This window comes from Oryx dammah, unplaced genomic scaffold (genome assembly GCF_014754425.2).
Source record: "Oryx dammah isolate SB20612 unplaced genomic scaffold, SCBI_Odam_1.1 HiC_scaffold_10, whole genome shotgun sequence".
Taxonomy (NCBI): Eukaryota; Metazoa; Chordata; class Mammalia; order Artiodactyla; family Bovidae; genus Oryx; species Oryx dammah.
The window spans coordinates 51,187,305-51,210,693 of NW_024070194.1; the positions used below are offsets into that span (position 1 = coordinate 51,187,305).

At 41.8% G+C, this 23,389-nt stretch overlaps 1 protein-coding gene and 1 long non-coding RNA gene across 2 annotated transcripts in view; both read right to left on the reverse strand.

Annotated features, from left to right (window-relative positions):
- TMEM236 (transmembrane protein 236) overlaps nt 1-10,743 on the reverse strand; it is a 41,023-nt gene extending 30,280 nt beyond the window's left edge. The window contains exon 1 of the mRNA XM_040248088.1: nt 10,487-10,743. Within this exon, the coding sequence (XP_040104022.1) occupies nt 10,487-10,743 (257 nt within the window). The remainder of the gene's footprint in view (nt 1-10,486) is intronic.
- Nucleotides 10,744-11,014: 271 nt separating this feature from the next.
- LOC120869038 lies at nt 11,015-12,458 on the reverse strand. Its single transcript, XR_005722405.1, has 2 exons — nt 12,296-12,458; nt 11,015-11,626 (listed from the first exon to the last, which is right to left on the reverse strand). It is a non-coding gene; the product is annotated as an uncharacterized LOC120869038 (long non-coding RNA).
- Nucleotides 12,459-23,389: the final 10,931 nt, after the last annotated feature.

Consider the following 23,389-nt stretch of genomic DNA (forward strand, 5'->3'; position numbering starts at 1 on the left):
AATCCTGTCCAACACGTCAGGCTCTGGTGACCAGTTGAAAATAAAAGAACAGCATGACTCTCTCTAGGGATACATCATTTTTCATATTTGTTTTTGGACCACCTTTTAAGCCTTGCCTGGAGAATTCCATGGACAGATCATGTGCTCACAAAGAGTCGGACAGAACTGAGTGACTAACACTTTCACTTTTTAAGCCTTGCGTGATCAAGCAATCAAACATTTATTGAGATATAACATATAAATATTATATGACAGAGAGAATTAACACATATATTTAGCATTATCAATTTACAGGAAGATACTGTAAAATACACTCAAATTTTTCTATAATGAACTATTTACCTCCTCTCTCCTTAGTTAAATATATACTAATTACGTTTATAGGATAGTGTCTGTTTAAGCACACAGTATTGGAGTCTTTCAGAAGACTAAGAATTTCTGCCTGCTATGTCCCTCTACTCCAGCCTCATCCTAGATTTTCTAGGTATAGACATAAGGTAGGGGTGAGATAGCCCAACTCTTATAGACAGACTCAGATCAACCTGCTAAAACCAGAGGTATGATGAAATTTTAAAATTGGTAGCTTTGCCTCTTTCTCTGAGCCCGGATGGAGATTCCTGAAGCACTCAGCTCTCTGAGGCTGGCAAGGGCATTCACAGAGTCCTCTTCTCAGCTTCACCTGTCAGAGTACCTCAGGAATTATTCCGGCACCTCTTCTTTATCTGTGTATTTGCCTTGACTATCTCGGCCAATCCCATCATCTAAACATCACCCACTCGCCCAGGACTTGCAAACAGATTCTAGAATATATACTATGGCCTCTGTCCTGAGCTCTGGAGTTGGACACCCACCTATCTATTTGGTACCTCCATTGGATGTCTAATAGACAACTCAGGCTTAACAGGCCTGAAAAGGAACCCATACTCATTCCAGTCATCATCCAATCCTGCATGATTTACTGCCAAAGTGCATTTCAAATCATTGTCCGCTAACACAGAAGCTCACTCACTGTCATCTCTTATCTGCAGTGCTTCGTAACCAGTTTCCTGTTAGTGTTTCTATTCTTGCCAAGCAATATTTTTCCCATAAAGCAAACGTCTAATTTTGTAAATGTAAAACACATCTTACTGCCCAGCTCAAAATCACCAGGGCTGGGAGGAGTGGGGAATGGGGAGTTAATGTTTAATGGCTATAGAGCTTCAGTTTTTCCAGATGAAGAAGGTTCTGCGGATGGATGGGTAGCACACAAATGTGGATGTACTTACTGCCCATGAGCTAGCTCTACATTTAAAAATCATTAAGACGGTAGGTTCTATGATAGGTGTATTTTAGCACAAAATATATTTGTGGATTTAATAAATTTTCTCAAAATCTCCAGTGGATAAGTAATTAAAATCAAATGGAAACCTAGTACCACTGTCTACATGTTCTCCATGAGCTGGTTTCTCTTATTTCTTTTACTCTCTTCACTTAGAATGATCTGCCCCTTCCCCAACATCCACTTACCTATACTAATAACTTCTAATAACATACTAATAACATTTTGTTATTCTGTGATCATACCAACCTTGCCCCACCTGCCAGATTTACACTGGTTATTCTTTTCTGACAGGGAGTCTCTGGATGATAGACCTAGTCTAGATCATAGATCTTTCATGTCTGACTCCAAGGTAAGTTCCATGGGAAAAGGTACCTTATCTGAGTTGTTCATAACTTTATCTCCAGCATTTAGAACAATATTTCCAAACCATTTTTATACAATAAACTTTCTGGCAATCTTGTGAATCCTATGGACCCTTCTCAGAATTTTTAAGCACATAAAATACATAGACTTATACAACAAAGTAATGAGGCTGAAAGACAGTTATCCACAATCTTTTAAAATTCTGATTCAGTAATTTACAGACCTCAGGGTAGGAAACGGCAACCCACTCCAGTATTCTTTTCTGGAAAATTCCATGGACAGAGGAGCCTGGCAGGCTATAGTCCATGGGGCCGCAAAGAGTCAGACACAACTAAGCAACTGAGCACACAGGCAATATATACACCCAGCTAACACTTACTCCTTGGAAGGAAAGTTATGACCAACCTAGAGAGCATATTAAAAAGCAGAGACATTACTTTGCCAACAAAGGTCCGTCTGGTCAAGGCTATGGTTTTTCCAGTGGTCATGTATTGATGTGAGAGTTGGACTGTGAAGAAAGCTGAGCGCTGAAGAACTGATGCTTTTGAAGTGTGGTGTTGGAGAAGACTCTTGAGAGTCCCATGGACTGCAAGGAGATCCAACCAGTCCATCCTAAAGGAGACTAGTCCTGGGTGTTCATTGGAAGGACTGATGCTAAGGCTGAAACTCCAATACTTTGGGTACCTCATGCGAAGAGTTGACTCATTAGAAAAGACCTTGATGCTGGGAAGGATTGGGGGCAGGAGGAGAAGGGGACGACAGAGGATGAGATGGCTGGATGCATCACCGACTCAATGCACATGAGTTTGGGTGAACCCTGGGAGTTGGTGATGGACAGGGAGGCCTGGCGTGCTGTGATTCATGGGGTCGCAAAGAGTCAGACACGACTGAGCGACTGAACTGAACTGAACTGAACTGAAGAACATATTGTCTTATTTTCTTTGACATACTCATATCCATATTGCAAAAGATGCAGAAAAGATGAGAGAGCACATTCTGGAGAAAACAATTAGGGTGTGGCTTGTGAATCCAATCAACAATCTCAGCAGAAACACTAACAGATTGCACTGAAGGGTGACAGACAGGACAAAATGAAAAAAGGCTGTGAGACTTCCAGGATACGATAGGCAGGAAATGGGCTAATACAGAGCTGTGCCGTGCCATGCATGCATGCTCAGTTCTGTTCAATTCCTCGAGACCTCATAGACTGTAGCCCACCAGGCTCCTCTGACCATGAGATTTCCCATGCAAGAATACTGGAGTGGGTTGCCGTTCCCTTCTCCAGGGGATCTTACCGACCCTAGGATTGAATCCACATCTCCTGCTTTGGCAGGTGGATTCTTTACCACTGAGCCATCTGGTAAGCCCAATACAGAGCCATTTGGCTGCAAAGATGTACCATCATTAAGAAAAGGGAAGAATGACTCTGATGATGCCACAGAGGCCAGGGAAGCTTCCACTTCTACCATGGGCCCAGGGGTTCCCTCCTCAGATGCAGAGAGCAGGCCTGTTGCCCGTGGCCCAGAGGGTGGAACCCTTACTCTGATAGGTCCAGAGGACAGAGCGTCCACACACACAGGTTGGTTGTCAAGCCTTAAACCTTAGAACTGCTGGCTAAAACCAACATACAGGCAGACCTTGTTTTGCTGTATTTCGCATTACTGTGCTCTGTAATAAATTGAAGGTTTGTGGTATCATGGAGAGTACACTCAGACATTAACAAGTCAGCTAGCATCCCAAGGAGATATCACAAAGAGTAAAGGGTCCAGAAATCACAGGACACAGAGAATAACTGATGGGACTTGGACACTGGAGAAAACTTCTTAGCAGACTAAATGGGATGTGGCTGAAATGGCTGTGATGATCCCATCTTCAAATATTTGAAAAGCTTCAGTACAGACACAGTGAGCTCAGACAGGAAGTCACCCTTAGAGACACAATGTGGAGAGCTGTCATCACACAAGTGACAGTTTATGAGAGCCGACGAGAGAGCTTGAAAAGCAATAAAAGGGGACATATGTATTCGTATAGCTGAATCACTCTGCTGTACACCTGAAAATAACAGAATACTGTAAATCAACTATACTCCAATAAATTTTTTTTTAAAAGAAGAAAAAAGTGTCATGCTACTGAGAGTGACCATTACATGTGGCTAATTAATTGCTGGTAGCCATGCCAGCATAATTTCATAACAAGGACAGTACTCTGAAATTGGTGAGTGTTGAATCACTGAAAATTGGCTGATTGATTGAAGCAAAAATTTTTTTCTTCTTTTTAAAAAATCTTTTAGCCCCACCATGCAGCATCTGGGATGTCAGTTCCCCAACCAGGGATTGAATATGAATATGGGCTCCCTGTGGTTACAGCAAGGAGTCCAAACCACTGGTCAGGGTATCCCAGAAGCCAAACTTTTCTATTCAAATTAAAATATGCAACCTCCAAATTAAAATGCTTGACATATGAAAAAGAAAAGCAATAAAAAGAGAAAATCAGGGGGCAATGGTTAGGACTCCCAGCCATGGCCAAATTCATTGGCATCTAAGGCAGGGCAGAGGATGTGACATCTACAAAGAAGATGGGATGGAAGCTACACATGGCAAAGTTAATTTCAATACAAGGAAATAAGGAAGACTAGTCTCATGATTGCTTCCCAGGTGCCACTAGTAATGGTGAAGAATATGCCTGCCAATGAAGGAGATGCAAGAGATGTGGGTTCAGTCCTTGGGTCAGGAAGATCCTCTGGAGAAGGAAATGGCAACCTACTTTAGTATTCTTGCCTAGAAAATTCCAAGGGCAGTGGAGCCTGGTGGGATACAGTCTATGGGGCCCAAAGAGTTGGATACAACTGAGCGAGTGAGCACAACACAACACATTCTCATAATTAGAGACACAAAAAGTCATGAAGCTCCTTTAAAATCAGAGGCAGACTGTATTGTGAGAAATAGTGTGATAGATGGACACTAAGGTGTCGTTAGCTTTCAGATGATTCCAACACTGAATTCTAAAAGCAAGGGGAAGAGTAGAGTTTTAGAGGTGGAACTGAAATGCAGGCAACATTTTTCAAGGTCTCTGTCAACAAGGACATGGAGGGGAGGGGATGAGAAGGACAGAGAGGCAAAAGGCAAGGACAGCTGTTGGTGAAAGTCCCCAGAGCCCCAGGAGGTTCATAAAACGCTCTCTGTGCCTCCTTGAGCAAAAGCGATCAGAACAAGGGATCTGACACTGAACGTGAATAGATCAAAAGTTGGTGAGCCATGCCAGAGACTCAAGTGCACAGTGGCCCTGGAAATCAGTGCCTGACTGGGGTGAGGAAAACAGTCATGAGAACAAGATGCTGAGTCGATAGAGATGAAAGAGGAAGAACTCATGGAATCTGGTGACTGACTGCATATGCAGGAGAGAAAAGCAAAAGTGAATCCACTCCTGCTGACTGACTGGAGGTGGTGGGACAAGCAGAGAAAGCCTGTGGTCAAGGACAAGAAAGTGATCAGTCTTGAGGTTTTCAAAAGATGACAGACAGACTGAGAGAAAGAGGGTTCTCTGGGAAGAAGTAACTGTTAAATACCACTTGTTATCTCCTAGCAATTCACCCATGACCTTCTCGGAGGTGCTGGAAAGAGTGAGCTCTGCCTCCTCGGGTGAGCTGGTCACTCGTGTGTGTTGCTGTGCACCGTTAAGGTGCTCAGACTCGAGACAAATGGGGTCGGTCTTGACTCTCTACTCACTGGCCAGGTGGTCTTTTAACCTCTGTGCCCCAATATCCTCACTCATAAAATGAACACTGTAAATGTTCTTCTTCATAAAAGAGAATTAACTAAAATAACACAGGCAGTGTGTTTACAACTCTTCTTGGTACATAGTAATTGTTCAATCAATATTTACTCCTATTTTACTATGATGACAACTAGAACTATTACTGCTATGACTCCCACTGCCACCAGAAACAAATCAACAGCAAGTTTTGCAGTGTAAGATAAGGATGTCAACAAAGGAAAATGTTCCAATTGGAGTCTTTCCAACTTGGCACTGCCCAGGATGGTCGACATGTCATGGTCTGAGGCAGGGGTCCCCAACCTCCAGGATCTAATGTCTGATGATCTGAGGTGGAGCTGATATAATAATAGAAATAAAGTGTACAATAAATGTAATGTGCTTGAGTCATCACAAAACCATACTCCACCATCCTAGTCCATGGAAAAATTGTCTTCCATGAAACCGGTCCCTGGTGCCACAAAGGTTGGGGATGGCTGACTAAAGGAATCATACATTCTGCAAGACTCAATAAATTTCTAAAATATTACCCAATCCAGTTTGGGAACCCCCAAAAGTCTTCTAGGATTATCCTTCCCCAAGGTACCCTCTCCAAGGAAATCTACTTCAGTTCCAGGTTAGTTTGCAGCTCAACGGTTTCACCCATTCACTGATTGGTCTATAGCTCAATGGTTTCACCCATTCCGTGATATCCTAGGCAAAGTTTCCTCTTATTTACTGGGATATAAAATTTGGGGTGGATATAAATAGTTTTTCTTCTTTTCCTCAAACCATGTCCCTAGTTTATTATAAATTATGACAGGCATCCCTAAAAAGAACAGTCATTCCAAAAGAATGAGGAAGTGTTTAACAAGAATAAAAGGAAGAACACTGGATTAAAGTTCAGACTTCTGTTGGTTAAGAGTGTGTCCTAAACTTTCTGACCTTGTTTCCTCCCTTATAAAATGACAATTATATCCATTCCCTCAACTTTACAACACTGAGTGCAGGCCAAATGAGAACATGAAACGTAAAATCACACTCTAGTATAGAACAGTCTGGTGGTTGCCAAGAGGGAGAGGACTGGGGGAGGACTGAATCGGGAACATGGCATTAGCAGCTGCAAACTGCCATATACAGTATACATAAACAACAAGGTCCTGCTGTATGCCACAAGGAACTGTATTCAATATCCTGAGATAGAGACTTCCCTAGTGGTCCAGTGGCTAAGACGCCACACTCTCAGTGCAGGGGGCCCAGGTTGGATCCCTGGACAGGAAACTAGATCCTGCATGCTGCAATAATTGAAGATTTCACATGCCAGAACTAAGACCTGGCACAGCCAAATTAAATAAAATATATATCCTGAAACAAACCATAATGGAAAAGAATATAAAAATATGTATATATATATATACATATAATTGAATCACTTTGCTGTACAGCAGAAATTAACACAATATTATAAATCAACCATGAATAGTGAAAATGTTAGTCACTCAGTCATGTCCAACTCTTCGCAACCCTATGGACTTTAGCCCCCCAGGCTCTTCTGTCCATGGAATTCTCCAGGCAAAATACTGGAGTGGATAGTCATTCCCTTTTCCAGGGGATCTTCCTGACCCAGAGATCGAACCCAGGTCTCCTGCATTGCAGGCAGATTCTTTACCATCTGAGCCACCGTTCTTCAATTCTAAAAAATAATTAGAATCACGCTATGTATAGAATAGAATCACAAAATATAAGATATTCATCATTTCACTCCATTGACCTTCATTACTCTCAAAGGATAAAAGAAACTGAGAAGATTCTCTGGATACACAGAGTATCACTTCTAGAATTTTCTTCAGTTTTATCATCACTTCTCAGAGTTATTCGGAGGGTTAAACCAGATCATGTTTTCAATGGATACTAAATTCAGCCTGTGATGATAACACTAACATTCACCAGGTCCTTACCATGTGCTAGGCATTGTGCTCAGAAGTTTTCATGCATAATCTTACTCAATTTCTTAAAACAACCCAATGAAGAAACTAGGTTGTCCCCATTTTGCTCATAAGAAAACTAAAACTTAAAGAATTTAAAGGGATCTCACAATCAGGGCCGATGCTGGAATTTCAATTCAGGTCTGCACCCCTCAGCCACAATGTCAGGAATTCACTAGCTGGATGACTCACTCTCTCCTGAATACCAGCCACATAGGACCCATGGCACCAGTGTGGATGTACAGAGAGATTCTCAAATAGGCCCATTAACAATGTAGCTGTGAAAGCTAAGAATCTATGAGATCTCACATAAACACCTATTTAAGTATTCTTCAAAAATAATTCATACTTTCAATTCCTACTTTCTGTAATAGCAATTATTTTTGCATCATCTTCCTCTAGAAACCAAGTTATATGACACACACTGTATTACCACATATATTAAAATATTCTATACACATTTTTGGGGATCACATATAATATCCAAATATATATCTTTAGGAAAGATGTATCCTAATGACACTAGAAAAACTGCATTTTTTTTTAAACATACTTAGCATTCAAAGTCAGAAAGAACATTTTAAAAGTCACATAAGGTGGAAGAAACAGCACAGAATCAGACCATTCTGGGCTCACAAATTCCAGCTCCACCAGTTATAAACTTTATCACTAGCCAAAGTTAATCACTTCTTCAAGTTTCCATTTCTTCATCTATACAACAAGACTATTGGTGGATACCTCATTGGGTTGTCATAAAGTCTAACAGTATGGAATGTGTAAGGTTCCTTGAATAGTACTCAGTAACAATTTCTTCTTTTCTAGGCCAATAAGTGATAACAATGGCTCATAAAAGAGGTCATGGAGGGAACAGTTTCACTGAAATCATAGATAACATGCCATCCACCTAAAACTATTTAGAATACTTATGACCAACCACACCCACAAACAGAAATAAAAGACTGGAAGAGTATTTTCCAAAAGGAATCACTGAAAGATGTAATTATTGTGACAGCCCAAGACCACTTAGCACAAGGGAAGTAGCTGGACCAGATGTACACACAAAAACAAACAAACAAAAACACAGACACTCAGGAGTAGAAAGATTGCTCCTTCTTTCCTTTCAATGGCCCCCAGAGACTGGGACCTCACCCTTCAAAGAAGCAGTTTAGGGCAGTGGTTAGAAGGACCAACCACAGAATCAGACAGACCTGGGTCCAAAGTACAGTCCTTTCACTCACTTGTCAGCTGACCATGTAAGTTTCTTAACCTCTCCAATCTTCAGTTTTCTCTTGGGAATAATAAACTCAAAAAAAGACATACTTCACAAGGTGGTATGCAATGAAATGAAACTGGTAAGTTCATTTTATAGTCCATAATAAGTAATCAGTAAAGAAGTAGTTATAGCTTAATAATAATATATATTAAATACAGTATTTTAAAATAATATTTTTTCAAGTTTTTTAGGTGGACCATTTTCAATGTCTTTATTGAATTTGTTACCATATTGCTTCTGTTTTATGTTTTGGCTTTTTGACCATGAGGCATGTGGGATCTTAGCTCCCACATAATAATAATAAGCAATATGGGAAGGTTTGCTGCCTAAATGATATTCAGACCTAAAAGGTCCTAGGGATTAAGCCAATGCAGAAAAAGATCAGAGAGCACCTTCCTGGGCTGGTGTGGCCAGCTTCCTACTGGTTTACTCCTGTTGTCATTTAGACTTTCCTTATCCCCTCAAACACTTCCTGGCCTGGTCAGGAGTCTTGAACAGTTGAAGCAACTCCTAGCAGATATGAGGGGTGGAGGGCCCAGCTCAGCTCAGTTGATCTTGAGGATTTGGGTCAAGGGTTGGAAAACACCTAAACCCCACTGATGAAAGCACTGCCAACCAATGATTTATTTTCAGAAACCACTCAGGACATCTGTCCTCCAGGAACTGAAAGTCTCCCAGTGGGTTAGGGGATGACATCAAGTACCAGGCGCTAACAAGTAGATCCTGGGCCCCACCCTCCCTGGCCATACTCTCCCTACAGTGTTTCTCACTATACAGCTGTATAGCTCTATCTATTATTTTTACATTTCTGTACTTGCTTGAATTAAAATTCCAAACTCTTTGTTTTTCAAATGTATTCTGTGTATCTCAGATGACAAGAACCAGATCTGAAGATTTAAAAGGAAAAATACATTAGGACCAGAGATTATTTGTTCTCAATACCTTTACATGGATCAGTATAGTCATTAACCTATGAGTTCAATCCTTATTAAGCCATGATTTATTTAAAATATTTCTATATTATTATTTGAATACTTATCCTTCTCACCACCAAGGTAATAGAATTTATCAACACAATCAAAGTATTATTATTTTTTAAATCTAAATAAAGGAACCAGTTTGCTTAAAAATTTTAGTTGGTTAATGATCAAAGGATGCCTTAGAGTTACAAAACATTGCAAGGTAAACATTTAGACATTACTTTCAGCTTTAGACATTACTTTCAGCTTTATACAACAGAAAAATTCTAATTTAGAATCTTATGATTATGATTTCTGTAAATTAACTATGATAACTTTGTGCACTTTAGTGTACAGAGGATTTAGTACAAAAACAATCACTACTCAGAGTATCAGAGTCTTAGGAATACATGTAAATTGCAATTATCAGTCAGCAAAAAAAATGACTCTTAAAAAAAATATGGAAGGAGACTTCCCTGGTGGTCCAAGGGTTAAGACTTTGCCTTCAAATGCAGGGGGTGTGGGTTCAATTCCTGGTCAGGGAGCTAAGATCCCATATCTCATGGCCAAAACATAAAACAGAAGCAATATTACAAAAAATTCAGAAAAGACTTTAAAAAAATATTCCACATCAAAAAAATATTTAAAAAAATACGGAAGATACTTCCATACTTTATACAACTATGAATACATTGATTGAAACAGTGGTTATTACTTCTCCTTAATCTCACATTACACACCTGTGTGTTATGCTAGCATCCTTGCCTAGAGAACATGAGACAATCTCTTTGAAAGCACCCCAGGGGGTCCCTGCGAAAGAATTCTTTTTACTCACCATCCTTTGATTTTTTGGTAAAGATGACGTTTCTTGTACAAGAGAACTTTCACAGGAACCCAAATCAAGAGAGTCACTGAAGCTACATAGGCAATTGAACAGGAAACAATCAGCCAATAACGTGTTTTGTCAGGCGGACGCCTCGTGGTGGAATAGGCAACAGCAAACTGTTCCATTATCACCAACGTGGGGACACAGAAAGCAGTAAACTCAAGCAGCTCAAACACCAGCAGCTTGATTAGTTTTCCTGAAGCCATTCTGGAAGGCCGAGCACCCGGGGGACCACACTCTCCTCCTCTGACTGTGAACAGCATATGGACACACAGATACTGAACTGGGGTCAAGTTCCTTGTACTCGAATCACTCACCAGTGACTTTATTCTTTTATTGACCCTCATATGGTTCAGTGATCTTCCAACTTAACAACGAGGTCTCTTAAAGAAACAGAGCCGTCATGGAAGTGATCACTTAATGTGTTTGCAGATCCGTTACTAGAAGTCAAATGAATTTCACAATATGCTTCGGAGCATCAGTAAAAGTGGGGTCTTTTAATGTAGTCTTTATTGTGAATTTGAGCACAAGAAAACATTTATTTAATATTTAACACTTGTTAAGTAGAACCACTGCAATAATACAATTTTAGTTAAAAAAGAAGAAAAGACATAATCCAATCCCTTATTTTTATAACTGAGCAGATCCAGGCAAAGAGACATTCTCAAAGCTTGAGTATTTGTCTAAGAGAGTGACTTCTCATTTCTCTTTAAAGTGCATGTAAAGGGAGTTTGGATTCACTTTGCCAATTTCCCAACCAGACTTCTTCCTGGTACTTGAAGTATTTATTTGTTCTTGCACATTAATTGCTATGCAACACAGATTAACGTTATTTTTATTTTGCAGGTCAGGAAACTAACGATGATATGAGAAACCTGTTATCAGGATCAATACATGAAGAGTTATCTATATCTAGTCTAAAAGGATATCCAATATTTAAAAGACAATTGTCCCCATGAATATCTTTCCTTCGCACAAGCCACTTTTGAGCAGCTGCGATCAGCATTCCACTGGGTGTGGGGTGGTTCGATATACGTGTGACAAAGGGTCCTTCCCTGCAAACCCTCACAATCCATAGAGGAAACAAACCTAACGGGCAACAAAAAATAACTGGAGTCAGAAGTATAACCTAAATGCCATGATACAACAGAGGAGAGCTTCCTCTTTGGTTTTGGGAAGGGGAGGGAAAGATAATGATGATGCGAGCAGATGGTGGGTGTTGGGGTGTCAGTGACATTTCAGAAAGAAAAAAACAACTGGGAGGGAGGCATGATGATGAAGTCTGGTGTGGCATGGCAGGAAACAGGGGAGGTGATGCTAGGAAAATCAGTTGGACTCAGAACACCCACACCCCATGAAGGATGTGTGTGCGTACACGTGTAAATGTGTGTGTGAAAAGGCATTTTCTAAATAGAAGAATCAGCTGAATACTTGGAAAGGAGGGACGGTGTTGATGTGAAGGCAGGGCTAGAGTGGTGTGGATCTAGAGATGGGGAAGCCACCTGGGAGCCACAGAGGAGCCTACGCAAGACAGAGCCTTGGCTACCACAAGTGGTTTGGGGGTGATGCACCCACACAGGCTGGTCCAATCCCTCCTGTCTGCTGGCTTCATCAGATGGCTCCCCCGCGCCTGTGTCTGAGACACGTCATATTTCTCTTGGCTTCTGTGTCTCAAGGCCCTTTTCAGAAGGGATCCCATAGTTGCCTGGTTCTTGGGATGCACCTAGGATTCTGGGGGGTGGCTCTGAGGATTCACACCTCCTGCCCTCCCACAGCAGGATAATCAGACACAAGTTTCCTTGAGCTGCCAGGTGATTCTCTTTGAGCCCGCAGCCACTGAAGTGTAGCAGAGGACTTCCCTGGCGGTCCAGTGGTTAAGATGCCACACTTCCACTCCAGGGGGCACAGGTTAGATCCCTGGTTGGGGAACTGGGATCCCACATGCTGCACAGCACCACCAACAATAATAATAATAAAGTGCAGCAGAAGTCCTCTATATGAAAAAAGACACCTGGAAGAAAGGCGGCAAGAATACAAAAGGATGGAGCAGTAAACCAGGTAAGCAGCAATTCTGTTGGCAACTGTTTCTGATAGCATAACATTGACATCAATTCTCTTGTTATCATCCCTGAAAAATGTTCTATTTAATTGATACTGGATACAGACTAGATTTTAACCACCTAACCCTGGGTCTTGGGTCATCTAGCACTACAATGTATTATAATTTCTTCCACAAATTTTGTTACTAACTGGAATTGTGATCTGAGAATTTGAAGATAGTTGTTCAATAAAAACAGTCTGGCTCTTACCTGGACTGGAATTCCATTTATTTCCATATATGGGAATTGAAAACTGACACTCACTTTATATTTCTCACCTATCATCTTCCTCCAGTTCCTATTCTCTAACTTTAGCCTCAAAGATAACACTAAGCAGTGTTACATTCATGGAATGGGACCTACTGTTCTCCACCACAGGGAATGCCCTAACTAGCTGTGCTTCTCTTGAGCAGGAGAGAGTTTTGGCTGTTGTCCTCTGTTCACAAGGAGCCCAACTCCATGTAAAGGGAAGACTGCTTGGGTTACCCTTGTAACAGACCACAGGTCATGGTAGAGGCATAGTGACTGACTGACCCCGTGATTGGGGAGATGACCAGATGTACAGGTAGGACCCAAGAAGGTGTGTGGAGTGAGCTGGACAGCCCTACCCTGCCCAGGCCTCCACCCACTCCACCAGACATGTCTGGATGAATATTCTGGCCACAAAATGTCCAGCTGTCCAAGAGTGGCAAGGCATGACCTGGGCAAATCACTTTCTCATGCTTAGGAATTTGAACTAAAACACATGTGGAGAAATTGACAAGTGGAGTTAGAGGAGGCCATGATTTTTGAGTCAGAATCAGAGTAACTCAAACTGTATATGCCAGAACCATCTCTGGCTTGTGGTTGAATTCTGCAATTTGTTGAATGAATGAACAAATGGAAGCCAAATGGTGAGGGGAGAGTGAGCAGAGCCAAATGGTGAGGGAAGAGTGAGCAGAGCAACCCAGACAGTAACAGTCAGGATAGATCTATGGGGCTATGTGCCGGGGGCCAGTGTGAGGAATCCCGCCTGTGACAAGGTCATGCGGAAGGAAGCCTGACAAAACACAAGGATGTGATCAGGCTTCAGGGGTTCCCCCTGGAATTTCCTGAGCATCCACCCCCCAAGACCAGAGTCTGCCTGCTTTTCCACTCTTCTAATATTCTCTGGAAAAAGTCAAATCAGGGCTTTAGTCTTCTGCATTTGAAAGGGATGTTTCAGTTAAACCCCTCTGATAACTCTCTAGCTTGCCTAACAGGTTCCCCCGGACCTCTTACAGCTTGTGAATTGCTTACATCCCCCCAACCGTGAGAGGCACAAAGCTTAAAGCATCTTAAGATACAGAGCCTTTTCTAAGAGCCAAAAATCATATTGGTGATGGGTTTTCACTGTTGACTCAATGATTGCCACCAGGCCTCCATATTCTTTATCTTTTAGGCACCTGGGAGGATGTTAATCAATGTAAACAGGATATGGAAAAAGATATATAATAGTTTTGATTTTAGCAACACTAGACTTTTGAGTTAATTACTTTTGTTATAAATCACTGTACTCCTTTCACTTGTTATAAATTGCTGTATCTTTGCTATGTAAAAATGTAACTTATTTACTGCTTTCTGAGAGTGGCACCAGACTTTGAGAAGAACAACACAAATAAGTCTTCTAGTTGACAAACGTTTATCAGAAAAAAGGCTGTAAAATGTTAATTGGCCCTTTTGGCCGGAAGATGATGTAAATCACCTAAGACTTGTGTATACAACTAAGTATGCAGAGAGAAAAGCCTGGTTTTGATAACAGTCTGGGCTGCTAACGCTGCATAATTTTGTATTACCCATTGATCTCTATGTACAATCAAAAAGGTATAAAAGGCCTTCCTAGACAATAGAGGCTGGGCCAGTCATTGGAAGGACTGGCTTCCCCCGTGTCTCTTTACTCTAATTTCAGGCTGAATTCCCATCTGGGGCATGGAGGCTCGCCATGTCTACTTACTTGTCCCGGCTTCTAAGGTCCATAAGAGAGAGAGCCCAGGGTGGGGCACCCCCTGCTATTCAAGAGGACACCACTGACCTAACATAGATGGTGCTAGCTCCTTGTCTGGAACTTTATTGGCTTTCCATGTAAACCAAGTTATTCAGCCAATTTTCCTACTACACTATTTCTTCCTAATCTAATCTTATATTAATAAATAAATAAGTTTTTTCCCTTGCCAACGCCATCCCTGCTTCGAATTCCCTGGATCCACCGGGGCTGGACCCCGGCAGCTATGCAAGCACACCAAGGAAGACCAGCCCCCTAGTTGCTTGACTCCCCAGCTCACCTATATTCTCATAAAATGGGGCCTTTGTTCTTTGCAACCAAAGGGCTTAAGTATAAGGGGAAAAAAAGGTGTTTATGATCAGGGGCCAAATATACAGAAACAACATGTAAAATTACTGGATGATTCAAAGGACAGGATTGAAAACATTGAAGTCAAGTTGACTAGAGAAGGTGAATTTTGGCCTGTATTCATTTATAAATTAACACATGATAATATCTCTATATTGTTACAACAATCTTCTCTTTATGGTATATCTTATTTGAAAAATAGTTCTAAGAATTTTCATGATGCAGTGAGTTGGGGAGAGGGGTGTGAGAAAAACAAGGGATTTTGGTTTTGAAATATTGTAGTTGTAGATTTAAATGTAAATTTAAAATCCAGGAAGATAGCAATCAAACTGTTAACAGCATTATCCCGGGGAATGTGTGAGGTGGGGCAGAGAGGGTTTTTGCATTTTTAAATATTTGCATAGTTGGAATATTTCACAAGCATAAAAATTAGAAATCAATCTTAGTAAATAGTCAACTGAATGAAGAAATTTAAACTTATTAAAAATGTGCTCTTTTAAAATCTTCCCTATACAATTTCCCCCCCTACTTCCAAGCAGAAGCAGAATGAACAAATTTTACTTTTGCCTACCCCCGCAGTGGCTGAACTAAGCAGGGACGTAGCTAAGAGGCAAGCAGGAGATGGGGCAGTGGAGGGAGGCTGTGAAGGATTGTTTTCTGGCTGGCAGTTGGGGTTGAATTCAGATATTTTCTCCAGATCTCACAGGAGAGTGTGAATAAGTGCCATCTTCAACCCTCAGCCCCAGATTAAGGATTTCCATCTCTCAGAAATCTTTTACTCTCCTTCTTCAAGTAGAAGCGAGTAATTCCCCTTATGTATAAAACACTTTTTGAGGTGATTTCCTTGGCTGTCCAGTGGTTAGGACTCTGCATGTCCACTGCAGGGGGCCCGGGTTCTATTCCTGGTCAGGAAACTAAGATCCTGGATGCCTCATAACTCGGCAAAAAAAAAAAAAAAAAAAGACCAACAGATTAAAGCTACATATAAAACACCTTTTGAATACTCTTACTTGTCTCCCTAAGATGTCTGCACATTGGGTTCCTATGAAACTGAAAGTTCCTTGAAGGCAGACAGCTTGTGCTCTTGTCTTTGTACCATCATCTCTTGGCACAACACTCAGTACATAATCAGCCCTTTGTGTACATTTGGGGAAGGAAGGAAGGAAGGGACAGATGACACGTAAGAGAAGTGGCGGGCAGCAGGGAGAATGTGCTGGATTGTGAAAATGGCTGCCTTGTTTTTATTTCAGGGGAATGCTGTTTCTAAACTGACTTTGCAGGGGGAGAAATCACACACTGTGAGCTCCCATACAATCTGTTCACTCAGCCCATGAAGTTCAGTGTCCTTGAGTGGCCCCAATGACAGCGGCCATGTCTCCTTCCTCACTAGCCATGGCTTCAAAGTCAAAGACCCTGGGGATTACAGAGCTTCTTAATCCCACAACGCATGTTTGGAAAAACAAAACTATGCCCCTTGCAAGCATTCACAAAGACTTTCCATATCCCAACGTTAAAATGTCTTTCCCAACATTTTCCAACACATGTGCCCTCATGAATGCATACCCCATGATGGATTTGCATTGTTAACAAAGGTGGTTGGAGAGGACTGTCTGGTAATCATCTGGGCCAAGGCATAGTCTTCAATCATTTCAGGGTCCTCAGCCCCTCTGAAGTATCATTTGTCCAAATTTTCTGTAACAGATTGAGAGGCATGGAAATCTCCTTCGTGAGGGATAGAGTAACTAGCTAGCTTGTCAAAGGAAAAATAGAAAGCTTCGATGCCAGCTTGAAGCTATGGGTAAAAAACAATGCCACACCCCTGACAAACACAAAGGGATATGAGAGGGTTTGGGATCCCTACCCCCGCTTCAGCTGGGACCAGTTTCTGTCAGTCCTAATTCTGTCCCTTCTAAGTCCCCTGGCGAGTCCGCCATGCAACTGTACTGCCAGTCACTGGAAGGACACGGAGGGGGACATTTTCAAACCACCTGAATTCTTAACTTGGAATTACCCCAGATTGATTCGAGGAATTCTGCCCCTGAGTCTGTTCTTGAATGCTGGATTTAACAACTTCCTGGTAGGAAACAGATTTGGTTTTCTGAAGCGGGGTCTGTGGTGGAAAGACTGAGTCTTGTGGTTAGCACTCACTTCCATGTAGGAGTGTTGATGCAGGGGTTTTTATTTTAGTAAGCAGAAGATATCATGCTGTCCAGGGTGACACCTGTTCTCCACACTTCCAACTGTCATTTCCTTCCTGCAGGCAGGAAGTCAAAAATTGAAAGTTTCTTAAATTGTTAGCAAGATCATTTGTAATCTCAAGGTTTTCTCATTGTTTTCGGCGTTTTGTTCCGTGAAACAAAATATAAAAGCTGCCAGGAATGTTCTGGCATGTCCATGGCTGGTTTCCTGTGATCTGTGGTGTTGATATGCAGCAAGGCAGGCTCTGGTGGCAGTGAGACTGCTCTGGGATCAAGTGGGATCTGCGAGGAGCCCAGACAAGAGGCAAAAGGGTGTCCCCGCCCAATTTACTGATTATTTATCATTTCCAAAGAGTATTTCCAAAATACATTACTGATCCTAACAAGAAGAGGTCACCGAATAAATAACTTGAAGTAAACTCACTAAGATTATGCCCCACGTGATATAAACTCCTTTTTACTAATGTTATGGTATCATAGTCCAGACTATACTGAATTCATATTATAGGGAAAGGATTGATTTCAGCCCTCTGGCTATTTATAAACAAGCAACTTTGTCAGAGTAAAGACCACAGCATATCCACTCTTGTAACCCTTTGAATATCTATCTGGTATCTAGTGACTCTGTTTTTCAAAGTAACAAAATGTATAGAATGTCCTTACTTTTTAAAAGTAATGGTACCAGATCTCAAAAAAAAGCAGGAAAGAAAGGAAGAAAGAAAACTTCCCACTCCAGGACTTACCTGGCAGTCCAGTGCTTTAGACTCCATGCTTCCAAGGTAGCGGGCTTGGGTTCAATCCCTGGTCAGGGAACTAAGATCTCACATGCTACGTGGCACTGCAAAAACAAACATACCAACCAACAAACAAAAAACCTTCCCACTCCACTGGGCTTCCCTTGTGGCTCAGCTGGTAAAGAATCCACCTGCAATGCAGGAGACCAGGGTTCGATCCCTGGATTGGGAAGATCCCCTGGAGAAGGGAAAGGCTACCCACTCCAGTATTCTGGTCTGGAGAATTCCATGGACTGTATAGTCCATGAGGTTGCAAAGAGTCGGACACGACTGAGTGAATTTCACTTTCACTTTTCCACTCCACTATATAATCATCACACAAATGTGCATAGTGATATATAAATGGGAGTTAAGAATTAGAACATTAAAGAAAACAGAAAGTCACTTCTTTCTTTACAGTAATTCTCAGATTTTACTTTTTAAGGGACTGCAATAATCTAGTTAGCCTTTCAGCATTCCAAAGTGACAAATTTAAGCAAAGAAATAAAATCCATTTAAGTGAAGATGCAGCCCTAATTCATTACAGTACATCCCCAAATTCATAAGAATAATTTAACCTATATTCTTAAGGATAGAAGTTTGAGTTTTCCAACTGTTCCTTACTTTAAAAAAAAAAAAAACTTGAAAATGATGTTAGTAGACACACTCATATCTTCAGAAAGTGAAGGAATGATTGTCCAGTTATTTTGTTCAATGTATTAATAGTTAGACCAAAATCTCCAAGCAGTTTGCCTTAATGCAGTATTCCCTAACTCCACTGCATGGTGCAGGTTTGATTTGGTTTAAGTGGGTATTTTTAAAGATATTGTGCGTTTGGAATCTTCTGACCTAAATTACCACTTAGACTATAGAGTTACATAACTAATATGTCTTCTTGAACTGTATACATTTGGTCAATTCAGTTTGATAAGCATTTAATGAAAGAAATCAGTTGATCTCTTCTCTGTCAGAAACCTTTCCTGGGACTTCCCTGGGGTCCAGTGGTTAGGTCTCTGCACTTCCACTGCAGGGGCATGGGTTTCAATCTCTGTTTGGGGAACTAAGATCTTGCATGACCTGTGTCATGGTCAAAACAAACCAAAAAAAAGGCCCTCATTGGCTTCCCATCTAATTTAGAGTAAAAGTCCACAGCTTTACCAGAATTTTCAAGGTGGCTACCACCCAGCACATTTCTCTCTGAATTAATTTCCTATTTCTTTCTCATCCTCCTCCTCAATCTTCTTCAAACATATTAGGCATCAAGACTTACCCAGGCTGCTCCCTTCCTGCTCTCACCTGAAGATGCCCCAAAAGTCAACTACCTCACTCTCTTTAGGTCTTACATAAATGACACTTTGTCCATGAGACTGCTTGCCCAAAATTCCAATGGTCTCCCCTCTAAATGTCCTGTTCATCTCCCTACTTTTTCTTTTTACTTACTAATAGCATAATGTTTGCCTGACTTATTCATTGCATTAATTGCCTGCTCTTCCAATTGCTGTGTTGTGCTCAGTCACTCAGTTGTGTCCAACTCTTTATGACCCTATGGACTGTAGCCCGCCAGTCTCCTCTGTCCATGGGGATTCTCCAGGCAAGAATACAGGAGTGAGTTGCTACGCCCTCCTCCAGGGGATCTCCCCAACCCAGGGATCAAACCCAGGTCTCCCGCATTCCAGGTGGATTCTTTACTGCTGAACCACCAGGGTAAGTTTCTCTAGGGGATTCCCAGGTGGCACAGTAGTAAAGAATCTGCCTGCCAATGCAGGAGATTCAGGCTCAATCCCTGGGTCAGGAAGATCCCCTAGAGGAGGAAATGGTAACCCATTCCAATATTCTTGCCTGGAAAATCCTGTGGACAGAGGAGTCTGGTGGGCTGCAGTCCATGGGATTGCAAAAGAGTCAGACATGACTGAGCAACTGAGCACGCATGCATGCAAGTTTCTTTAGGATAGGAATTTTTACCAATTTTGATCTGCTATATACTCATACTTAGTGTTTAGCACATAGTAAGATCTTAGTAATTATTTGTTGAATGAGTAAATGTCAGAATGGACAAATAAACAGAGTGGACTCTCTTTGCAAACTATGACACTGATGCAGAAGTACAAAGATGACAAGCTCTCTGCCCTTACAGGTTATGATCTGGTTGAAGAGACAGATGGAGCCATGGGTCATTTCAGTACAAGTGCAATGAGAAATGTGTGTCCAAGTCATCATGGGTGCAGAGAGGAGAGGTACATGGTCAACCGAGAAGTTCAGGTGAAGTTTCCTGAATAAAAACAGGCACTTTCTTGAGTTGAAGAATCTACTCTAGCTAGAGAAATAGAATACTGTTTCAAAGTTGTTGTTGTTTTTTTCTTTAATATTTATTTTTATTCATTTGGTGGCACTGGGTTTTAGTTGCAGCACATGAGATCTTTAGTTGCAGCATGTGAACTCTTAGTTGCAACATGTGGGATCTAGTTCCCTGACCAGGGGTCAAACTTGGATCCCTTACATTGTGATCGTATTGTCTTAACTACTGGACCACCAAGGAAGTTCCTCTTCCAAAGGTCTTAATAGAATAGTCTTTTAAGTTTTGCTCCAAGGTGTGACATCAGCAAGATGGTGGAATGGGAAGTCCCCAGCCCTGGTCTCCCAACGGAAATGCCAATTTAGTAACCATCCACGGACAAGAATGCCTTTGTGAGAATTCCAGAACCCAGGGAGAAGACTACAGCACCCTGATAGAGTGTGAAAACTAAAGTCAGAAAATCACATTTAAAAGGACAAGAACAGCTTTACTTTGTTTGCAGTGCCCTCACCACCCCCCACCCCAAGCCAGCACATCAGCACAGAGAAGGAGCCCCTGGGCCCGTGATTTCTCTAGCAGAGAAAAGGAGACCAAGGTACAGATTCAACTTTCACAGCATTTCAAGGCACTGCTCAAGAGGCCCACTTCTGTCTCACCTCATGCAGAAAACTGAAGACACTTGCACAGCTCAACCACCTAGGGATTGTAAGAAAGTAAGAAAGGATGGCTAGTGCATACAGATCTCAGAGATGGTCCCATAGCCCACCACCAACCCTACCTGACCATGAGCTCCACCAGCCAGCCCCACCCAGCTATAGATCCTGCTTGCCAATCCTGTCCAACCACAAACCCCACAGCCACTGTTGAATTACATAACCCAAGGACCCTGGAATTGAAAGCCCCTTCCTGTGGATGATCCCAGGATTGGCTGGCTGACAGTGATGAAGTCCTTTCCCTGTTGAAACTCTCTTGAAATGCACATACACCAGTACAAGGATACAAAGACCACACAGAATCAGGGAAACAAGACACAACCAAGGGAAACATAAAACTTCTAGTGCACACACGCTCAGTCACTAAGCCACGTCCCACTCTTTGCGACTCCATGGACTGTAGCCCACCAGGCTGTCCATGGGATTCTCCAGGTAAGAAAAGTGGAGGGGATTGCCATTTCTCTTCTAGAGGATCTTCCCAACCCAGGAATCGAATCCACATTGTCTCCTGCATTGGCAGGTAGATTCTTTACCACTGAGTCACCTGGGAAAATCATAAACTTCTAGTAATTGACCCTGAAGAAACGGAGTTCCACAAACAGACAAAGACTTTAAATCAATCATCTTAAAAAACTCAGTGGGCTACAAGAGAATACAGATAAACAACTAAATAAAATCAGGAAAAGATAGGAATGAAATGGGATGGAATAACATCAGCAAGATGGCAGTATTAGAATTCCCAGTGCCTATCCTTTCCCAGAAACATCCATTGGAACAACTATCCACATGAATTTATAAAAATACCTTCAGAAGACCTAAGCATTCCAGGTGAGGGATGACAGCCCCTGGGCAGAGCACAGAAAAGAGAAAAGAGGCATTGAAGATGGTGAGAAAGGTAACTTCACATTATGTCTACGATCCTCTTCTAAACCCAGGAAGCCCATCAGGGAAACAGACATCCTCCCTGTGGGAGAGAACTGAAGTGAGCACCCAGCTCCACTACAGACCCCAGCATGGCCCCGCAGCACCACCATCTCATGGTGGCTATTGTGGTGCAAGGTTTCTGGTGGGCTCTTGTAAACCCAAGATCCCACCCATCCCAGCATTGGGTTGGAATCTGCAGCTCTAGGCACCAAACTGGCCTCTGTGAACCTCGTCTCCAGGCAGGCTCCTATTAATCCAGGCTCCCAGCCAGGCCCAATGCTATGTCAGCTATCATAGACCCAGGCTCCCAACCCACCCCAGCACCATGTTAGCTCCATGAAGCCAGGTGCCCAGCCCAAAACCCGGCTAGGACTTGCAGACCCAGACACTGGGCTCATCCCAGGTCCACAGCATTTAACTGGCTCTGTGGAACCAAGATCCAGGCCTGATCCCACGAACTCAGGCACTGGAACTGCCAGCCCAAGGATTTCATCAGAAAGGTCAACCACAGTTACCACCCTGTATGGCTCACCCATAATATCTCACTGGTAAAGGGCTTTCCTTGCTGAAGTCACCCTGTAAAGACTAGAAGAGGTGTCTACTTCTTCAAATGTACAGAAACCAACACAAAGCCAGAGGGTCATTAATAATCAAGGAAATATGATTAGCTCCAATGACTGACCCTAAAGAAAGGGAGAGATCTATGAACTGTTTCACAGTGAAATCCTTCAGTCAGAGTAGCCAAAGAAAAGTAAATTAAGAAAAGAGTGAACAAAGCCTCCAAAAACTGTGGGATACCATTGACAGAAGCAATCTATACATTACTGGAGTCAAAGAAGAAAAGAGGGAGAAATGACAGAAAGCTTATTAAAAGAAATAATGACTGGGAACTTTTCAAACCTGGAGAGAGATCTGGATACCCAGGTTCATGAAGCTAATAGGCAATCCTCAAATTTCAATTCAAAAAATTTTCTCCAAGATACATTATAATAAAACAGTCTAAAATTGAAGATAGAGACAATTTTAAAAACAGAAAAAGAAAGATTAAGTTCTCACATATAACAAAATCTACACAAGTCAACCAGTGAATTTCTCAACTGAAACCTTGCTGACCAAGAGAGTGAGATGGTATATTCAATGTGTTGGGAAAGAAAACACAAAAAGAAAACCGACCAAACAAGAATTCTTTACCCAACAAAATTCTCCTTCAGAAATGAAGGAGAGATAGAGACTTTCCTCAAAAAACAAAATCTGAAGGAGTTCATCACCATTAGACCTGCCCAATGAGATATTAAAAGTAGTTCCTCAAGTTTTTTTTCAGTGATAATAGGAGACTATCATACTTCATGTTCAACAATGGATGTATCTTTCAGATGGAAAATCAACAACGGAACACTGGACTTGCACACTATAAACCAACTTTGACTTAACAGCATACACAGACTATTCCAAACCAAGAGCAGTGGAATATATACTCTTTTAAG